At 42.5% G+C, this 20,615-nt stretch overlaps 1 protein-coding gene across 2 annotated transcripts; it reads left to right on the top strand.

Annotated features, from left to right (window-relative positions):
- The first annotated feature begins 1,962 nt into the window (after nt 1-1,962).
- On the top strand, nt 1,963-14,683 carry INSIG2 (insulin induced gene 2). 2 transcript variants are annotated; one of them, XM_080620718.1, is made up of 6 exons: nt 1,963-1,993; nt 6,116-6,456; nt 8,723-8,847; nt 11,144-11,310; nt 11,731-11,830; nt 13,041-14,683. In XM_080620718.1, exons 2-6 carry the CDS (start codon nt 6,213-6,215, stop codon nt 13,080-13,082), a joined length of 678 nt encoding a protein of 225 aa, XP_080476844.1. In that variant the 5' UTR covers nt 1,963-1,993; nt 6,116-6,212; the 3' UTR covers nt 13,083-14,683. The 2 variants fall into 2 exon arrangements, with proteins under 2 accessions (XP_080476844.1, XP_080476845.1); XM_080620719.1 differs by having other exon boundaries at nt 1,966-2,059.
- Nucleotides 14,684-20,615: the final 5,932 nt, after the last annotated feature.

Raw genomic sequence — 20,615 nt, 5'->3', positions numbered from 1 at the left:
CTGAATCACTTCAGACTTTGTAATATGGAAAGCTCTATCAAAGTCTTTGCAATAAAATACTAAGCTTGGAGAAGTGCAGTGTGCAAATTTTTTTAATAAATTGTCTTCATTATTTCATTCAAAGAATTCATTATTCATTTTTATTATTCATTATTCATGCAAAGGAAAAAGTTCAGTAATAGAATAATAATTAATATGTTATAATTAATATATATGGTTTATAAAGGCAATTAACAGCACTATTCTCCTATACCCCACCATATATACAATAAATGGCATATTTTTATTGTGTTGCTTTACTACTCATTAAGACAAGCTAAAGCAAATTGTTTTCTGCTTCATACTGTATACTGAGAGGCCACAGGCTGGTGAAGAAAATGTAGTTTCTGGAGTTTCCTTTCTGCCTCAATTGATAAAGCTAAGGACATGCAAAAGTCCTCACAGCAGCATGTGCTCAGGAGCCAGGTTAGCAGCTTAACTGGGAGACAAGTATTTTATAGATCATAGAATCACAGAATGGTTTGGTTTGGAATGGACCTTGAAGATCATTCAGTTCCAACCCCCTGCCATGGGCAGGGACACCTTCCACTAGACCAGGTTGCTCAAAGCCCCATCCAAACTGGCCTTGAACACTGCCAGGGATGGGCATCCACAACTTCTCTGGGCAACCTGTTCCAGTGCCTCACCACCCTCACAGTGAAGAACTTGCTTCCTTATATCTACTCTAAATCTACCCTCTTTCACTTTAAAGCCATTCCCCCTTGTCCTACCCCTACATGCCTTTGTAAACAGTCACTCTCCAGATTTCTTGCAGGCCCTTTTAGGTACTGGAAGCTGCTCTAAGGTCTCCCTGGAGCCTTCTCTTCTCCAAGCTGAACAAGCCCAGCTCTCTCAGCCTGTTTCCATAGGAGAGGTACTCCTGCCCTCTGCTCATCTTTGTGGCCCCCCTCCGGACTTGCTCCAACAGGTTCATGTCCTTCTTACGGTGGGGGCCTCAGAGCTTGACACAGTACTGCATGTGAGGTTTGGCATGGAGGTGGACAATCACCTTCCTAGACCTGCTGGTCACAGTATCACAGTATGTTAGAGATTGGAAGGGACCTCAAAAGATCATCTAGTCCAATCCCCCTGCCAGAGCAGGAACACCTAGATAAGATTACACAGGAATGTGTCCAGGCGGGTTTTGAATGTCTCCAGAGAAGGAGACTCCACAACCCCCCTGGGCAGCCTCTTCCAGTGTTCTGTCACCCTCACTGAGAAGAAGTTTCTTCTCAAGTTTAAGTGGAACCTCTTGTGTTCCTGTTTGTACCCATTACCCCTTGTCCTATCATTGTTTGCCACTGAGAAGAGCCTGGCTCCATCCTCGTGACACTCCCCCTTTATATATTTATATACACTAATAAGGTCACCCCTCAGTCTCCTCTTCTCCAAACTATAGAGACCCAGCTCCCTCAGCCTTTCCTCATAAGGGAGATGCTCCACTCCCTTAATCATCTTAGTTGCCCTGCGAACAATGTGGTCATGCTCTTTTCATCCGTTTCTGTGATCAAAACGCCTAGCAGAGATATTGCAAAACGCTACACAGCTAAACCATGGCTCATTGGAAGCCCAAGCCATGTACAAAACCTATCGCCATATGCCTTTTTTTCATGCCGGTAACAGCCCCTCTCCAAAGGATGCGCAGCGCTGCGCAGACTGAACAGGCGCACAACCAAGCTGCTGCGAGACTCTCCACCTCACCCCCCGCCACGGTGCTCCTGGCCAGCGCCTTCCGGCGCTACTCGCCCCGCCACGCGCTCCGTGGCAGCCCACGGAGCCACACCCGATCGAGGGGGCGCAGCCGTTAGTTCAAGCGCCCGCCGGGCCAAGCCAAGCCAAGCCAAGCCAAGCCTGGCTCCGCACCCCGCCCGCCCCGTCAGCTGCTCGGCGGGGCCCTGCGGAGGCTGCGCGGGGCGGGGATTGGCGCGGGGAGGGAGAAGATGGCGGAGGTCGAGTGAGTTTCGGGGTTGCGCGAGAAGGGCAAGGGTGGTCTGGCACGAGGGCCCCAGGGCTGTATGAGGTAAAGGAGATGAGCCGGGCCGGGTCATCAAGCGGCATCCCCCGGCCCTGGCCGTCAGCGGCTTCCCTCGGCCCTGTCCTCCCTGCGAGCGGCCGAGTTCCCGGCAGTGCCGCCGCCGGAGCCCTGCCTCGGGGTGGGGATAGCGCCGGGCCCCGCCGCGGCTGGGCTGCAGCGGGCGGTCCGGCTGCCGGTGCTGCAGGGGTCGCGGCCTCTGCCGCCCGTGGTGCCCGCGCGCAGCAGGAGGGAACGGTGGGAGCCGTTTCCCCCCGGCAGTGGTTAAACCCTGGGCAGGTGGGGCCGGAGCGGGTGCCTGCGGGCTGGGCTTTGAGCGGACAGGCCCGCTGCCCCTCGCTGGGGTTGCTTAATGGGCCTGGCTTGGAGGTGCTAACCCTGACTTGAAGCGATCGGCTTGATGGCCGGGCGCGTCGGACTTCTCAGACCGGGGAATCTGGAACAGGCCGGCCGGGAGAACCACAGTTTCTGATACCCGGCGAAGGGGGGTATTTTGCTTTAGGCCTTTCCTCGCTCAAGACAGATGGTTTCTTGTAATTTTACCGGTTTTGCCATTTCCTGCGTGGTGTTGCTTGAATAAATCTCTTTCTCGGCCCCCACTACACTTTGTTTTTCCTTATGTGTCTGTATTGTGTCAGAAGTTGTGAATCGCACACAGCAGAAGGCTGTTCATGAGCATGGGCAGTGCTTGCAGGATGGATCTTTTAATTAGAAGACAGTTAAGTGACTAAGTGTTTTGAAAGTGTCTAGGGTCATAATTTAGTTGTTAACTTTTTGCACAATGCCAAACATCGTGTGGTTGCCTTGTGAATGGTATGTAATGTCCCTGCGTGGTATGTTAAAAAGCTTGGGTTGAAGCTGTAGGCCACCTTGGAGGGGAAGTGCAGCTGAGGCTTTGTGACAGTGCCAACCATGTAGCTTTCAATGTGGTGTTACAGTTTTGAATATGCATTCCCATGAGATGAAGGCTCAGAAATAGTGTTGGTTCGATATGTGAACTATTCACATTTGAGTGGAAACCCTCAGTAAAATACAAGCTTAAAGAGAGGGAGAGATGGTCTCCGTTGTCTGCAGGCATGCTAACCTTCCAGTCCAGAAGAAGGAGGTGATGTGATGCCTTTAAACTGAAAGAGTCTTTACTGTAAGGATGGTGAGGCACTGGAGCAGGTTGCCCAGAGAAGCTGTGGCTGACCCATTCCTGGTGGTGTTCAAGGCCAGGTTGGAAAGAGCCTTGAGCAACCTGGTCTAGTGGAAGGTATTCCTGTCCATTGCAGGGAGGGTGGAACTACATGATCTCTAAGGTCCATTCCAACCCAAACCATTTTATCTCTTCTTTAGAGATGTTAATTTCTGTTTTTAGGAAAGGTGACAGTAGTAAATACCTTTGTTGTGCTTGGGCATTGTGAACCCTGGCTGTCTGAGGCACTGAAGAATCTACATGAGTGTCAGTCACCTTGCTCTGTGCCCCCATTGCTTTGTTTGTGGTATGTGAGAAGGTCTCGGAGCGAATGAATGAAGTAAATTTGGAAATTGTGATAAAACAGATAGGAACAATATGTCTAGGGTGAAAAAACAGGACAGAAACTGCTGTGTCATGCTAATTTGGGACCTTGCATTACTTGTTGGTGATTATTGTATTTGAAGAATTACAAAAAGCAGAGTCTTGTTAGAGAGATCAAGAGATGTTGTAAAATGAGGAAGTAATGGCTGTGTGGAAATTATTAATAGATTTCATTAGAGACAGGGATTTGGGCTGGTATCCCTCAGTATTGTAATTGATGACCTTCATGCACAAAACAGGATGCAGTAGTGATGTTTGCTGATGATCCCAAGCTGGGAACTGTTTGCAGGGACAAAGAGGACTGAGATATCCTACAGGAAAAATGGAGTGACGTTGAGTGTCAGAATAAATAATACCTATGGGCTGAAATTCGGCCTGTGAGATATGGGGCTGCTACCAAGGAACAAGGAGTTTGGTAATAGGGAAGAAGAGAGATTTGAATGTAAGTAATGGATCACAGGATGTGAGCCACCACTTTATGACAGTGGAAACATAAATTGTCCTTGGTGTGCAACAGAAAAGCTCATTTGAAGAGAGACACAAAAATGTGAACTTTATTGTACGAGTCAGAGAAAGCCAAACCTGGGATTGTATGCAACAGCTCTGGTCATGTGTTTAAAAAAAAAAGGGGGGGGGATGTACAGACTTCAGGTGCCAAGAGCTGTTGGGATAGTTGAGTAAGTGGAGAGTCAAGAGTTTAGTGTGTTTCCATAGGTGAGATAAAGCTAAGAAGGGGTGTAACAGTAGCATTTAAACACCCCCATTAAGTATGTTGTCCTGTAGATTTTGTAATTGGGACCCACAGTCTGCAATGCACCCTGTTGGAAAAAACTCCTGTAAATTCTGGGAATTCCTGTGATCATCTGGTGGGAAAAGCTCCCAGGGACAGGGGAGTCTCTCAGCTGCAGTAGTGATGTATTTGTGACTCTGTGCTTTCTTTCCTGGAGGCTAAATGTATTATCCAAGCTCTGCTGCCGTGCCATCTGGAGGAGGAAAAAAAAAAAAAGACAAATCTGGAGCACCACCTTTTTGCTTGAGGGAAGTGTAGTGCAGTGCCAGTGCCAGCCTTGATGCAGACGTCTGTTTGAGATGAGTCAAGAAGCTGACTAAGAACCCAGATACTGTGGTTGTTCTTGTTCCCCTCAAGACATGTTCATGATTACAAATAACACTGAGAATTCGCTGTGTAGAAGAGATCCTGTATTCTTAGGAGGACTCTGCTGCCTCGAAACTGCTAGTGGAAAGTTATGTGTAATCAGAACTTGTTTGTTTGTTTGTTTGTTTTGCCTCTTGAAACTTTTTCTGAATGATGAATGGCATCTTCTGTGCAGTTACCTGCAGTATCTTAACTAGTTTGCATGTATCTAACTTCCATTTTGGTTTTCAATCAGCAGAAGTGAATGTTGCGTCCTCTGCACTGCTGTTGCCCCTTCAGAGAGTTTCCTCGGGATCTGCTGAAGCCAGGGAGGAAGGGGGATGGATGCTCTGTTTTGGATCCCCTTGTGCCTGTATAGCCATAAACAAGAGTTAACAAAAGCCTCCACCAAGTTGACAGTTTCAAATTTAAAAACAATGTCAGGGCTTTTGTTTCTTAAGTTCCAGGTGGCTAAGCTGTCAATCAGAACGATTATTATATACATGAGTATGGCACTGAATCCATGTATAACAACTCAATGGACAGGTTTTCTTAGAAAGGAGTGACTGGGATGTGAACTCTGCCATTGCTGTGGTGCCGACGGAGTTAATCATATAGGATGCTACCTAGTGCATGGGCAGAGGGAGCTCCATTTCCCTTCACTCTCAGGTTTTTTTGTGCCTGATTACAGTTAGGGTTTGTGATAACGTGTCAGTTTTCACCAAAGTGTTTTACTCTGGTAAACATTTTTCTGTATTGGGATAACTTCCCTGGCTTGCTGAGTTGTTTACTCTTATCTGGGGTTATGAAAATGGGTGTGCTGCGGGATTGCTGAAATTCTGACTTCATCCTGAAAAATATTTCTCGGATTTTACTTTCTAGTTGAGAAATACTTTGTGGCGTCTCTTCAGGGAGAGATCTGTGAACCTCTGTGGCTGACTTGAAACTAAAGGCTGTGTTTACTTGCTTCTGAATTATATAATTTCCAGTTGTTCCTTAAAGAAGGGGAGAAAAACTATTGTTACTGCAAGGCTAGCGTTTCCTCCATCTGATACTGGTTTCATTTCTTCACCTCTTCTCTGCGGTTTCACGTTCCTAACTGTCCCATCCCACATGTTTCCTCCTCATCTGCCTCTCTCGTACACAAAGCTATTTGTAAAACCTGTTTTCTTTGTAAGGCAGTTTAGCAGCTATGGTTGGTTCTGCTCTCAAAATGACTAATTGCCTCCTGAGAAAATTCAGGAAAGTATAATAGCAATTTTTTTTAACCAAATCTCCAATTTATTCAAGAGAAATACATCTAATGTTTCTTATATCTGCATTTTCACCTCTTTTTATTATTTTTCAGGGTTTGGGTGTCTCCTAACTGACGGGAGTCAAAATACTGATTGCAAGTGAACCCTCCTCAGTCAGCCTGTTGGATGTCTCTGAGAACATAAGAAGTCATGGCAGAAAATGGTGCAATGCCAACCTTACCAAAAAAGTGTGGCCCGTACATTTCATCTGTAACCAGTCGTGGCATGAATTTGGTAATTCGTGGTATAGTGCTGTTTTTTATTGGCGTATTTCTTGCATTAGTATTAAACTTGCTTCAGATCCAGAGAAACGTTACTCTCTTCCCTCCTGATGTGATCACAAGCATCTTCTCCTCAGCTTGGTGGGTACCACCTTGCTGTGGCACAGCATCAGGTAAGTTCAGTTGTCTATGTATGCCTGGCGTGGAGATGAAAGGGTGGAGAGCTAGTTGTATAGTTAGAAAAAGTTGTATGAAAGGTGTGGAAGATAAAAATTTCTCTTCCAGCATTCCCTTTTCAAGCTATTACTGTCACAGAATCATAGAATAGTTAGGGTTGGAAAGGACCTTAAGACACCTAGTTCCAACCTGCCTGCTATGGACAGGGATACCTTGCACTAAACTGTGTCACCCAAGGCTTTGTCCAGCCTGGCCTTGAACACCGCCAGGGATGGAGCACTCACAACTTCCCTGGACAACCCATTCCAGTGCCTCACTACCCTTACAGTAAAGAACTTCTTCCTTATATCCAGTCTAAACTTTCCCTGTTTAAGTTTTAACCTGTTACCTGTTGTCCTATCACTACAGTCCCTAATGAAGAGTTCCGCTTCAGCATCCTTATAGGCCCCCTTCAGATACTGGAAGGCTGCTATGAGGTCTCCATGCAGTCTTCTCTTCTCCAGGCTGAACATCCCTAACTTTCTCAGCCTGTCTTCATACGGGAGGTGCTCCAGCCCCCTGATCATCCTTGTGGCCCTCCTCTGGACTTATTCCAACAGTTCCATGTCCTTTTTATGTTGAGGACACCAGAACTGTACACAGTATACCAAGTGAGGTCTCAAAAGAGTAGAGTAGATGGGCAGGATCACCTCCTTTGACGCTGTCCTTCTGGGTCTCCCCATGTATGCACAAGTATGAATGCATGTGTCCAGAAATTGTTGTTCTGCCAACTTGTTTTACTATAGTATTATTAACAGAGCATAACCTTTGTTTTTTCTGCTGGGCTAGAGTACAAGTTCAGCAGACTTTAGAAGGTGGTGCCATTTGTAACCTTGAGACTGGATTACAGGAGTGTGCTCTACATGCAGCCCTTGAAAATACCCTGGATGTCTCAGTTTGTGTGGCATACTATCCTGTTTTGAGTACAGCAAACCACCATGAGCAGTGTTTCCTTTTGTGGTTCAGCTTTCCATTTGTTGCTCATTCCAGCTGGAGGTGTAGCTTTAGCTCAGTAAAGCTGGAATACCTGATGGTGTCCCAGGGAATTGAGGCCAGGTGTGCAGTTTTTGGTTGTAGAGGCATGTTGCAGAGTACAGCACCTCAGTTACATTCATGTACCAAGTCAGATCATGTGAACATGCTCCATTTTTCCTATGACCATGTGGGGAATTAAGGCTTTTGTGTGTTTAGATAGCTTAAGTGAGATGTCTGCAGTAGGTAGTAAGAAATACCTCTTCTTTCATCTTCAGGTTTCAAGTATTCCATGTTATAAGCCTGAGGGAATTTGAATTTCTACTTAGTCCTGAAGATCACCGATCCCATGGGAACAGTTTGTCACTTTACTAAGGGAATATTCTCAGCAGGCGGTACTGGAGGACTCTGCTTTAGCAAACCAGAGCAAGTCCAGAGGAGGGACATGAAGATGAGCAGAGGGCAGGAGTACCTCTCCTATGGAAACAGGCTGAGAGAGCTGGGCTTGTTCAGCTTGGAGAAGAGAAGGCTCCAGGGAGACCTTAGAGCAGCTTCCAGTACCTAAAAGGGCCTGCAAGAAATCTGGAGAGTGACTGTTTACAAAGGCATGTAGGGGTAGGACAAGGAGGAATGGCTTTAAAGTGAAAGAGGGTAGATTTAGAGTAGATACAAGGAAGCAAGTTCTTCACTGTGAGGGTGGTGAGGCACTGGAAGAGGTTGCCCAGAGAAGTTGTGGATGCCCCATCCCTGGCAGTGTTCAAGGCCAGTTTGGATGGGGCTTTGAGCAACCTAGTCTAGTGGAAGGTGTCCTTGGCCATGGCAGGGGGGTTGGCTGTATGAGCTTTAAGGTTGCTTCCAACCATAACCACTATATGTTTGTTATATGTTATTTTCGAAAGTGCTGGCCTGCAAGCTATTACTGCTGTTTTTGAACTACAGTGTGAGACAGCAGATTTTGGTAGGTTGCAGAGTTCTTTCATCCTCCACCTCTAGTTCAAATTCTCTCTGTTTTGCTCGTTTTGCCAGGTCACTGCTGCAGTGGTTAATGATGCTGCTGAAGTTTTACAGATCTTTTTCAAATAGTTAAATTGTTGGAATTTCCTTCTTTTACAATGTATGTTTTGTACTGTGTATCCGTAAAAGATCTGTTTTGGTAGTGACAATATTTGTCAAAGTCTAAATAAAGGTTATTTTAGTTAAATATTGCCAGTGCTTTAACTTCTGTGCCTTTTTTCTTTCCTGTCTCCACAGCTGTGATTGGGTTATTGTACCCATGCATGGACAGACATCTGGGAGAGCCACATAAATTTAAGAGAGAATGGTCCAGTGTAATGCGATGTGTAGCAGTCTTTGTGGGAATAAATCATGCCAGTGCTGTATCCTATATTCTAGTGAAATTTGTGTTAACAAATGGATTTCCACTAAAACAAAGCTCACGTAGTCAGTCATGGTGAATTTTGTTAAAGGTATAATGTGCAGCGTTTTTGCAAGGGAAATGCAGAATACATGTTAGTGTTAAACTGTCATAGCAGTGTTGTAGGTGATAAGTTTCATGTTTTTTCATTCTGAAAAATCTTTTCATTAGAAATGTCTCAATATTTGGCTTTGTCTGACAGTCTTTAGTTATTATGGCACAGGGGTTGGAACTAGGTGATCTTTAAGGTCGTTTCCAACCCAAGCCATTCTATGATTCTATGAAATATTTATGTGGTAGGTATTACAGAAAAGTACTTTAAGAGATTCCAACAGTTGATGTCCTTTTAACACCAAAGTAAGAGGTCGAAGCCCAGTATCGAGGTCATCAGTGAAGCGTATGCACTTTGAAAGCATGAAGAAAACTCAGGATCAGGTAATACTCAGGACTACACAAAGCAGCTAGGCTTTGTTACCCCATTCTGTAAATGTTGCTTTGATGCTGGGGAGAGTAGTTCCCATTCCTGTGGTCATTCAGGGAGAGCAATTAGAAGTCAGTCAGTGTGTTGCAGCACATTATGCTCCTCCTACTTGTGTAGATATTCAGATACTTCTTGCAAAAATGTGCTCAAAACTGGCATCCCTTCCCTCTGAAGCAGCTATGGGCATGTTGCGTGATGGGGTGCTCTTCATGTGGGCTGGCACACCTGATATGTGTGAGTCTTAGTGGTTTTGTGTAGTCATTCGTACTGCCTCCTCTGTCAGGTAATACCAGGATCTATCTGAGAAAACTGGGTTCTTGTAAACTAATGAGAAGGAAAGTTGATCATCTCTGGAACAATAATCTCCTTCAGTGTCAGCTCCAGTAGAGTTTGCAAAAATCATGCTAAGAAGTTCTTACTGCGTGCTACTGAATTTCCTCATTTTCAGGAAAAGAGGGCAAGTGAAAGATGTGAGAGCTGGCTGAATTCTTACAGAGCCAACTTGACCCTTGATGGGTTTTGTTGTTTGATTTTGTTCCCACCAGCCATCCTGTCCGGTTTGGTTGGGTGAGCTGAAGCTGCCAAGGTTCAGAGTCATACCCACTGTCCTTCACTAAGCTTGCTCTCCTTTCCAAAGATACATTAATCTGGTCCTGTGGTCTCGCTGACCTGGACTGTACATGTTGTGTAAGCACATGCAGTTTTACCACTTTTAAGAAATAAACGAGAATTGACACCATTTTGCTGCATGGATCAGATTATTCACAGCAAACCTTTTTGGAGTCTTCTAACAGCTGTTACGCATATTCCAGGATGTCATTTAAATACAGTCTGTATTTCCTACTTGACAGCTGTCCAGACTGCTTTCTTTTTATATTACCAGTTCTGCACATTGCTGTATTTGGTGTGGTTTTGGTTTTGTTTGACATTTTTTCTGATGCTATTGATTTTTATCCTGCAATTATTATTTCAGTTAGTTGAACTTCTCCCATTTCCTATGGGTCTCTCTCCGGGTCTTTGTGAGAAAACAGGCCAATGTTTTTATGTTGTCATCCCATAACTTTGCTTTCAGGCTTATGAAACTTGACAGCATACTTTTTAATAATCTCTTATTGACAGGAGAAGTGAGGATGAGTTAGTATTTCAAAAATACTTTGAAGAATGTGAAACACCACAGAGATACCTGGTGTGGCTTTTATCACAGGGTTGACAAAACTGATTTTCAATGTTGTTTTATGTGAATTTTGTTTTACATTTTGTATTATAGAAAACATCAGTGTGTTTAATGTTTAGCTGAATGTAAACTACCATGTAAAGTAAATAAAACTGCAATTAAGTAGGAGTAACAAATACCTTTTTTCGGTAAATCCCTGTCGTTTGGAGAAGTCTAACACTAGATTTAAGATTTCATGCTTAGAGTAATAAAGGACCAGGTAAGGATGAGATGTCCTTACTCCAAAAAGTAACATGTGCATTGTATGTCTGTATAAAACATATGCTTTGTCTGGTATGTGAGTAGTCTCTCCTCTCTTGTACAGGGCTAAGACCCTAAAATATGAAGAATTGTCACGAGTTTTTGGTTTCCTGATATATTGGGAACACTTACAAGGCTTATTTCCGTATACTTTATAGCTGTGTGGTAGCCAATACGGCTAATGCTGTATTTTTTAAATAGTATGGTTTTTTCTGTTGAGCCAAAATATGATAAGCAGAATAGACAAAACTTCTTTACAGTCGTATATGATATTTCTAAGCTTATCCTTAACGATCAACACAGAAAGTGGATTTTGCCAACAATATTCAGTTGTCTCTCACACTAGCAGCCCTGTCAATTGGACTGTGGTGGACGTTTGATAGATCACGAAGTGGCTTTGGTCTTGGAATAGGAATTGCTTTCCTGGCCACATTGGTGTCCCAGTTTCTGGTCTACAATGGAGTTTATCAGTAAGTATTTACTCCTTTAAGGTTAAATGATTATTTCCTTAAGTTATAATGTAAAATCAAAATAACTGAAGGGGTACACTTTGACATGATTTCCAAAGCTGCCAGCACTTAATTTTGAGCATAGCGTAAATTGGACTGTTCATGAAAGCTTTGATGTGCTTGTAAGTAAGACACTTGGTTGGAAGTTGCTTATTTCAATAAAATTGCTACCTTACCGACAACGTAACATGCTTTTCTTAGAACAAATGGTATTATAATCAATAAGAAGCCGCCTTTGTTATTTGTTGTAAGTAATTTAATGTCTGTAATATGTTTCTTTTAAAGCTGAAATGTCCTAATACTTAAAATTGTGAATTTGTATCATGTGATTTGAGGATTCTATGTATTACACAATGTTGAGCTGAGACTGTTCTTTTCCAGATACACATCTCCAGATTTCCTCTACGTTCGTTCCTGGTTGCCATGTATATTTTTTGCTGGTGGAATAACTATGGGCAATATTGGCAGGCAGCTGGCAATGGTAAGTTTGTAGGGGGGGATTGACTGTCTTCTAGTAAGTTTTAGTCTCTGTGTCATTCTGTGCTGGGTTGACTCTGGCTGGATGCCAGGTGCCCACAAAAACCGCTGTATTGCTCCCCGTTCATGACAGGGGAGAGAAGATGTAACAAAAGGCTCATAGGTTGAAATTAAGGGCAGGGAGAGATCACTCACCAGTTGCTGTCACGGGCAAAACAGACTTGGCTTGGGGAAATTAGTTTAATTTGTTACCAGAGTAGGATAATGAGAAGTAAAACCAAAGCTTAAAAGCACCTTCCTCCCAGGAGCCTGCTCCAGCACAGGCACACATGAAATCGCACCTTTGGGCATTCCCCTGTTCTGGCAAGGTGTCCTCCACGGGCTGCATTTGGATATCTGCTTTACTGTGGACCTCCATGGGCTGCAGGGGGACAGCCTGCCTCACCTTGGTCTGCACCAGTGGGATGCAGGGGAATCTCTGCTCCAGCACCTGGTGCACCTCCTCCCCTCCTTCTGCAGTGACTCTGATGTCTGCAGAGTTGTTGCTCTCACATAGCACCATTCCTCTCTCTGTCTGCAATTGCTGTTGCTCAGTTTTTTCTCCTTAACTATGTTATCCCAGAGGTGCTACTACGGTTCCTGATGAGCTCAGCCTTGGCCAGTGGCAGGTCCATCTTGGAGCTGGTGGTGTTGCTCCCTCAGACATGTGAGAAGCTTCTAGCAGCTTCTCGCAGAACCCACCTCTGTAGCCACCCACTACCAAAACCTTGCCATGAAACCCAATGCACATTCCTTCCTTCATATATACCAGCCAGCTGTTTGACTTACAGATGTGAAGTAAGGTAGAAACAGTAATCATTGCTTTTGGTCTGGTTAATGAATCATTCATATTGTCATTCGGAGCACAACCCATGACTTTGCTCTGTACACTCTCAGTTTCATGCTACTAGTCCGTTCAGAACCAGGAGCTAAATAAGAGCTCCTGTGTTTAGGGAGAAGTGAGGCCATCCTATATTCTGAACTGCTATTTCCGCTGCTCAGAGACAGAAATTGCAGCCAACAGTGTGTGCACAGGACTTAGGGAGACCCAACTTACCTAGGTGAAATATAAGCTAAGCTATTTTATCATACATTTTGTAGAAAAATCACCCTCATAGCAGTCTTTCATTAGTTATGTAAATTAATTGACTAATTTTGTCAATTTCTTTTTGCAGTATGAATGTAAAGTCATTGCAGAGAAGTCTCATGAAGACTGAGGAGGAACAGTGTGCACCTTTTAAGCAGGAAAAATGACAAATGACTGTTGGAGGAGCATAACGAACAGTTGACTATGGAATTGCCAAAATGCAATTTTTTTCCCTTGAGTGGTATACTTTACTGCAATCTGTGATTGCTGCTTCTATAGAAATCTTGATGTCTGATTTTGATTACTGTGAAGTTACAATAGTATGCAATACATTTGACAACATTGGTTCAATTACAGGGTTCTTTTTTCTAAATCCACACAGTTTACCATAAATTCTTGTCTGTCCGAAATGTTGCAGTGCCAAACTGAACCTTTGCACTACATTTCTGTAGCTGAAACTTCTTGCTTCTCTTTATCTTGAAAGTTTTGAGGAATTTGTTCTTAATAGCTCAGTAAAATACGAAGTATTCAAATTAGGAATGAAGATCATTTCCTTACATGATGATAGCCCAAAATATCTTTATGAAATTCATGGTTACAGGTGAGCTTTGATGCAGTAACTGATTTTTGCCTCTTAACACCCTGTATCGTTCTTGCTCACAGGTGAGGAGTCTTGGATTGTATGGGTTACTGCTGTGGCATTTAATTTCTCTCTGCTTTGTGTCCAGGACCACAGAATACAGAAATGGAAACTGAGACTGGAAATCATTTGCTGTTTTTTCCCCTGGTAGAACTAGTGTGCATGTTTGTATATGAACTTATGTGGGCCATCATCAGGTGTGGACAGGTCCCGAAACTATTGAGTAACAGAGTACAATTCAGATCATTCTTTTATAGTCCCTTAAGCTGACTTGTGTTGAGCCCTAAAAAAAAAAAAAAAAAATAAATATATATATATATAAAAAAAAAATCAACTTAGGGAGTTTTTATTGCAAAACTTAATTCTGCTGAAGTAAAGCAGCCACTACTATATGGTGTCATAAAACCTTCCATTAGCAATGTTACTGTGCATAGTTCTTGTCTATGACCTGCTCTGTTTGCAGGGATCAGCAGAAGGAGACAAAGCTGTATTTTAGGTACTTGTGTAGTCCTTTTTGCTGTGACTGTGGTCCAGGCAGCCATGAATGCATTTATTCTTACAGCAGTAAAGGTATTTCTGAGGTAGAGAAATACTGTTACCCCATTTTTACAGGCGCCTGTGTACAGAAAGCCTGATAGGACACAGAGCTGAAATAGGCTGCGTGCTAATCTGTTCCCTTATTAAGAAAAAGGAATTTAGTGTGTGACTCAGATTTGGGGGCATACATGAAATTTCCTCTTGGCTTTGCAGCATCCTTTTAAGACCATGAGATAAAGGAACTTGTGCAAGAAGGCAGAAAATAGACTTGAAGAGGACACTACTAACCTGTGCCAGCAGTGAATTTGGAATGGGCTGTCCCTGCTTTGTTTTCCCTCTTCTGTATCTGTGTTGATGATGTTTAATATATTCATTTTCATTTTTTTGTCATGAAGTACTATTTTTTAAATCTTTTATGAAAGTTTTGTAAGATGTATTACAGTCACCTATGGAGGCTGGAGTTGGTCCAAAGAACAAATAGATGTTGTTTTAATAGACAAGTTTTTATTAATAAATGTGTGTATGCATTGTACATAAAAGCTTGAAATAGGAAACTCTTTTTCAGTCTTATATGCTCATCTCTAAATCTGAAAAGTATGCAGTAGAGTGCTTCCAAAAGCATTGTTATGAAAGAGGTGGTCACAGAAGGAGGATTTCTCAAATGGGGAAGCGTAAAATTAATAAATAAGCAAATGATGCATAAAGAACTTGGTTCTGCAGCTCCCTAAAGTTTCATCAGCTTGTCACAGTTCCATGACAGTTCAACTCCTGAAGCACACTTTTGTGGGATAATTTTTCAGGAAAGCACTTACAGATGCACTTTGCTTTAAGCAGAGGTACAACATGTTTTAAGTAGATCCCTGACAGGAGATTTTGTTTTAATCAAACCATACTCCAAAAAGAAGCATTTTATTAATAAAACCAACAAACTGTTAGGGCATGAACTAAGGGTAAGTTTCTTTAGGCAGGCTCTGGCATTGCACTGAAGAAGCTGTTGGGTCCCTTTCCATACAGTATTTTGCCTCATCTGTCTTTACTTAAAAAAATGGCTTCAGCTTGGTGGGCCGAATGATGCCTCTTGAATTAACACAGCATGAATGGCATAAAAATTTGGATGTTTCTATCCTAACTATAGGGAATAATATGTTACCTCAGTAGCCAGTGTGCTGACTTGGTAAACAATTTAGTTTCATCCCAGCCAATAAGTGTATGCAAGTGGAATTGAGTAGGTTTTATTCACTTGATGGTAGAACTGCTTTTATGTGCCTGTCTAAATATTTACACAGAAGAAGCCTTGTGTACGTTAAAATGTGCAGTATGTGAGAAGTGGTTATTGTGCATCTGTGGCACCCACTTTACAACACTTTGTACTCGGATTCATTGAAACTTGATTAGACTGTGCTGTCTTCTGACTTCTTTTAAATTTCATTTTAGAAATTTTGAGCATGTTGTGCAAAGGCAACGGTCGTCCGAAATAAATTTGGGTTGAGTCGTTTATTAGATGCATTTTACTATTTTTACTCTTACTTGACTGAAGTCAATACAGGATTCACTTCTTGGATGTCGTTTTTTCAAACTGTGTTGTAATTTTATGGCTGATGTGTTCAAACCCTGAAAAATGTTCATGATGAGAATGCTGGCACCACCTTAACTGCAGTGGGCTGAACATGCTGCTATTGTATAGCATGTAATTATAACATTAGACTGTTTAAAAATGTTCAATAGAGAATGAATAAGGTATATTTTAGATACAACTTTATAAGCACTATAACCTCTTCACTAATTAAGCACTGGTAAGGTGTATGCTGTTTAAACTGGCAAATTGCTAAGTTTTTAATTTGCTAAATTAAAAGCAAAATATGCATTAAATACAGTTACAACCTTGTTTGCTAGGCTGCTTCTTTCTTCAGGAAGTAATACTGCCTTTTAAAATACACTGAGTTGCCTTCTATCAGCAATCTCATAATAATTTTGGCCATTGAGCTAGCATATTGGTTGCACCAGGCACCTGTGTAGGAATACTGAAAAAGAAGCAGGCAAGATCAAATCGGAGGTGATTCTGTCAGAATGCTGAGCAGTCTTAAAAAATTTGCCCTTTTGAATCTGCAATGAGCATATTTGAACTGGAGAAGAATATGCCAGATAACTTCCATCACAGTACAGAAAATAGAGATTTAGATATAAATAGGTGCTATGAATATGAAAAAAGAACCCTATAAATGGCAGGGAATCCCTTAATATATTTGTATTTATTAATGTTCTGGTTTGGATATGAACTGAATATTACTCTGATATTCGCAGACTGTCCATTTATAGTGCCTATGACTCTGTTTCAAAAACAATGTAACAAATAAGAGGTTTAGAAATGTGTAATGAAAAAGCCTCCAGTATTTGAGATGCGGTGCCTGCGGCAGGACAGTACTATGAGTGAAAGTTGGAAAGAGGACAGGGTGAATGGAAAAGACCTGTGTTTATGTTGGCAACCCATGACCCAAAAATCCTAGCTCTGCTGTCAAAATGCGGTGTCCTGGGCATGCCAAGTGTCTGGCCAGGCAAATCACAGCCAAGGATAGAAATAACCATAATTTTAACTAGTCATGGCACTAAGATCAGTCAAAAGCATGCTGGCAAAGGTGCTTTGCTAGAATCTTAATCTCTTCCTTTCATCTATAGCCTCTCCATGAGAGCATCGCCCCAGGGAATGGAAACTCCAGGTCCTTCCTGCCCAAGTTCAGCCTGAAGGTGTTGAATGGAAACATGCCCATTTCAGAGAGAATATTCCAACTGCTGGTCTGCCAAGCTCTTGTGAAACACATTTTGTGCCTCCCTTCGTAACATGGCTGCTGTAAGCAGCTAGAAAGAGAGCAAACAAAGAAACTTTTCTGTCGTAGCTTCTGTACTTGCCATCTGGTTGGGAGCTGCCATGGGGACCTGTGGGCATACACCAGCCTTCTCTTTTTATCTCTCCCAGCATGGAAGGAAGGCACGTAATTTTACCAGCTGTGTCACCCCGACATTTTACATATGCTTTTTACATTTTGGAGCCATGTTACCAATAATTCCTAATAGTAACGGATGAATATAATCTGTGGAGGTGATGTTAAATATCAAATACTAGGCCTATAAAAGTACGTGCACAGCTGGGCAGAGGGAATGTGTGTCTCAGTGTGGGAATAGCTATCCAATGTGGTTAGTTTTGATGCCAGTACTAAATGCAAAGCATGAGTAATTTTGCAGCTTAATGTTCAGTGCTAAATGGTAAATGAAAGGTCAGTCCAACATGTTAACTGTCATGGAATAGTAAACAGGACTTTAATTGCTTCGTGCAGCCAGCTTGGATTTTTGGTGTGACTTGTCATGTTTTGAGTAGCATGGTCTAGAGCTTTGTCCTGATTACTTCCCCCCCAGTCAAATGACAAAGCCTCAAATTAAAGGATAAACTTCATGCCTGGGCTTTTCAGGAAACATACTGTGAGTTTGTGCTTTGAATGCTTGAAAGCTGTCCTGGGGTAAGAGGTAGGGGTCATTTTTTGATCTGATTGAAACCAAAATCCAGGTTGAAATGTAATTTTGCATTTTCTTGATCTTTTCCTTTCTTACTCTTCGTTTCTGAGTGCAGAAGTTTAGCAGCTCCTGTTACACTTTTTACACTTGGTTGGTTTTTAGCCTCCTTAGCACTGTATCAGATACAAAACAACTTGTGCAAATAAGAAAGAATATAAAGGGGAAGAGTTGCTGCAAAGTTTCCCCAGACCAAGCCAGTTGAGAGATCGGTGGTGTCCAGTGCCCCATGTGCGTCGGCATCAGACCCACAATCTGCAACTTGCCCAGATTGAAGCTCATAGGGTTTGCTTCCTGCAGTGGCAACAGTTCTGCCTTGACTTTTGCCCTTAAAAACCTGAGTGCAGGGAGTGTACTGTAGTTATGCAGGGATATGTGCACATGTTGCAGAGTATTCGCAAAAGCAAAGTCCAAAGGTACAGCCATAAGGCTTGCTTTATATTGGTAGATAATCCTGAAATTTTACCTTTCAACCAAATATGGCAAGATACCTGTTGAAAGGAAATCTGTATTTATAAATATGTTGCTGTCTGAATTCACAGTGTAATTCTGCTATTTCTGTCCCCAGATTAGTTCACTGTATGCCTTGTGGTATATGAGATAAACCAATACTTCAGATATTTAATACTTCTTGATAATCAAACCTCAAAGCAAAATTTGTTTTGTGCTATTACTCAGGGAAAATGTGTAAACTAAAGCAAGCTGTGAGGAATAGGGTTGCAACTTGACTCACAGGATAGAAATTATGCAAGGAGAAGCTCCAACATTTTGCATAATGTTGCAAGACAGAAAAGGACAATATGTGATCATTCTGATTTCATCCTGGGTTTCAAAACAAGAGGGGAAAGGGAGCCCTACAGATGCAGTGCATTTGTATTGACTCATTCTGATCTTCTTCCCTGTTCTACAAAGGCATCACTTTCTTGGCCAGGATCACCAGAATGTATTTTGACTCATCTGTTTTCCTCTAACCCAGCTGTGTCAGATGTTTTCTCAGTGACTAGGGATGCCCAGGGTAAGCCTGGCTATGCCACCACGGGAAAATGGCTTTAACAAGTTCTTGCTGAGATTGACACAGTTCTTTTGAACTTTGTGAGAAACTGATGATCTGGCCCTGGGCCCTGTGGTTGGTAATGGTGAGGAAAAGGAGGGGGAAGTGACTTCGTGGTGTTCAGGCACGGGTGCAAGTCCCTGTAGGGACGCTTAAATGCGTATGTCAATTTCAGAGGCTAACAAAAAGCAGAGTTGCCCCCCTCTACACGGACCATCATTTCTTGTCTCAAGCGGTGAGACCTGCCAACAGCGTGCCAAAGAGGGAAGAATATGGTTTTTTTCCCTCCTCCTTACTCTTTGCACAAATACATAGGAGCCTGAGCTAAGGACAGTTAATCCTGTTCTTGGAACTGGGACTATGTATAGGCTGGGTTTGCACTCAAAGACTCCACTGTTTTCTTTTTAAAAACAAATGCTTGTTCTGTGCTGCATGTCAAGTGCAATCATTGCTGAATGAACTGACATGCAAAGCCAAGTTCTCAGTTGAACTGGCATAGCTCCATCTATTTCAGTGGATATGCAGCATTTCATGCTGGTTGCAAATTTGGCCCATAGTGTTTGAAAGGAATGAAATTGTATAGACCTCGTTGCTTTTCTAACGTGATACAGGTCACAAAAATCCAAATTGTGCAAAAAGTAAAAGCGGCACACTGCAGAATCTGCCTTTCCCTCTTCTCTTTCACCAGTGATGAAAACTGTCATCATTCTCTGTGATTTACTATGTGTGCTTTTTTTATGGTGTATCAGCTCTTGAGGAGGACTGACAAGAATCAGATCTGGCATATCAGATTAATAATGCTGCAAATGCAAAACAGTGGCTGTTGATGAGCTTGTTGTCATAAATGTGTGCCACGATCCTGCTTTTTTTTTTTTTTTTTTCCAGTATTTCACTTGTAGGAAATTGAGCTGAGGGTTTGTGTTGGACTTTTGCCTGTTCTGATTAAACCGGGGAAAGAGAAATAATACCGCTTTGTGTCGTTTCAGACTCCTCTTACCAACCATCTTCCTCAAATCAGTTTAAGAAGGAAAAATACAGCTGGATAAGTGCCTTGAAGAAGTTGAATTGAAAGATCCTGAAGACTGATGTTTCAAGGACATGAACTGATGTATTGATTATAGTGATAAGTGGTATAAGAAATGATAGACATGTAGTATTATGTAAGTAATAAATGTAGGAATGCAGTGTTAAGAAATAATTAAGCTGATAGTGAGACACGTACAATTACTGTAAACATTTTTTTCAGTTTTGTTTTGCAGACCTTGGATGGTGCATTGGTCCAGGGAATGAACCCTGGGACAGCGAAGAGCAGCAAGGTACAGGGTCACTTGATAAGTTGTCTAGATACAAAAGGGAGTTCAGTATCGATGTCAGGTCAAAATGCCCAGCACAAAGACAAATACCAATGATATTTGTGTAGTCCACACACACTGCCTTTTTGACTTTTTTTAGATGTAGATTTATGAAGGAGAATCACCTTTAAGTACCAAGGGACAGACTGGGATATCACAAGTTGTATTTGCATTCAAACCTTAACCTCCATGGGAGTGTACTTGAAGGTGAAAGGAAGAGTTGTTTTTTCAGATGCACATGTAGCACTTTAAGGTGCTTGTGAACTCCAAGACTTGGCGTGATTCTTGGAACTTGAAAACCACAATGTTTCACCATTCTGGATCAGCTCACTGATAGGCAAGGATGGCTGCGGTTCTTCTGCAACCTGTGGTTTGACAAATGTGGTCCCTTAATCTGCTCCCAGGAAATAAGTTTAGTTGAAGCTGGAGCAGTTCCCCAGTCCCCTCCTTTCCATCACAGCACCAACATACAGATCAGTGCAAAGGGAAGGCCTCTTCTTGACAGCAGTTTTGGCTCTTCCT

Source organism: Psittacula echo (assembly GCF_963264785.1).
Source record: "Psittacula echo genome assembly, chromosome: 6".
NCBI lineage: Eukaryota > Metazoa > Chordata > Aves > Psittaciformes > Psittacidae > Psittacula > Psittacula echo.
The sequence above is the reverse complement of the archived record's forward strand: the minus strand, read 5'-3'. Positions and strand labels throughout refer to the sequence as shown.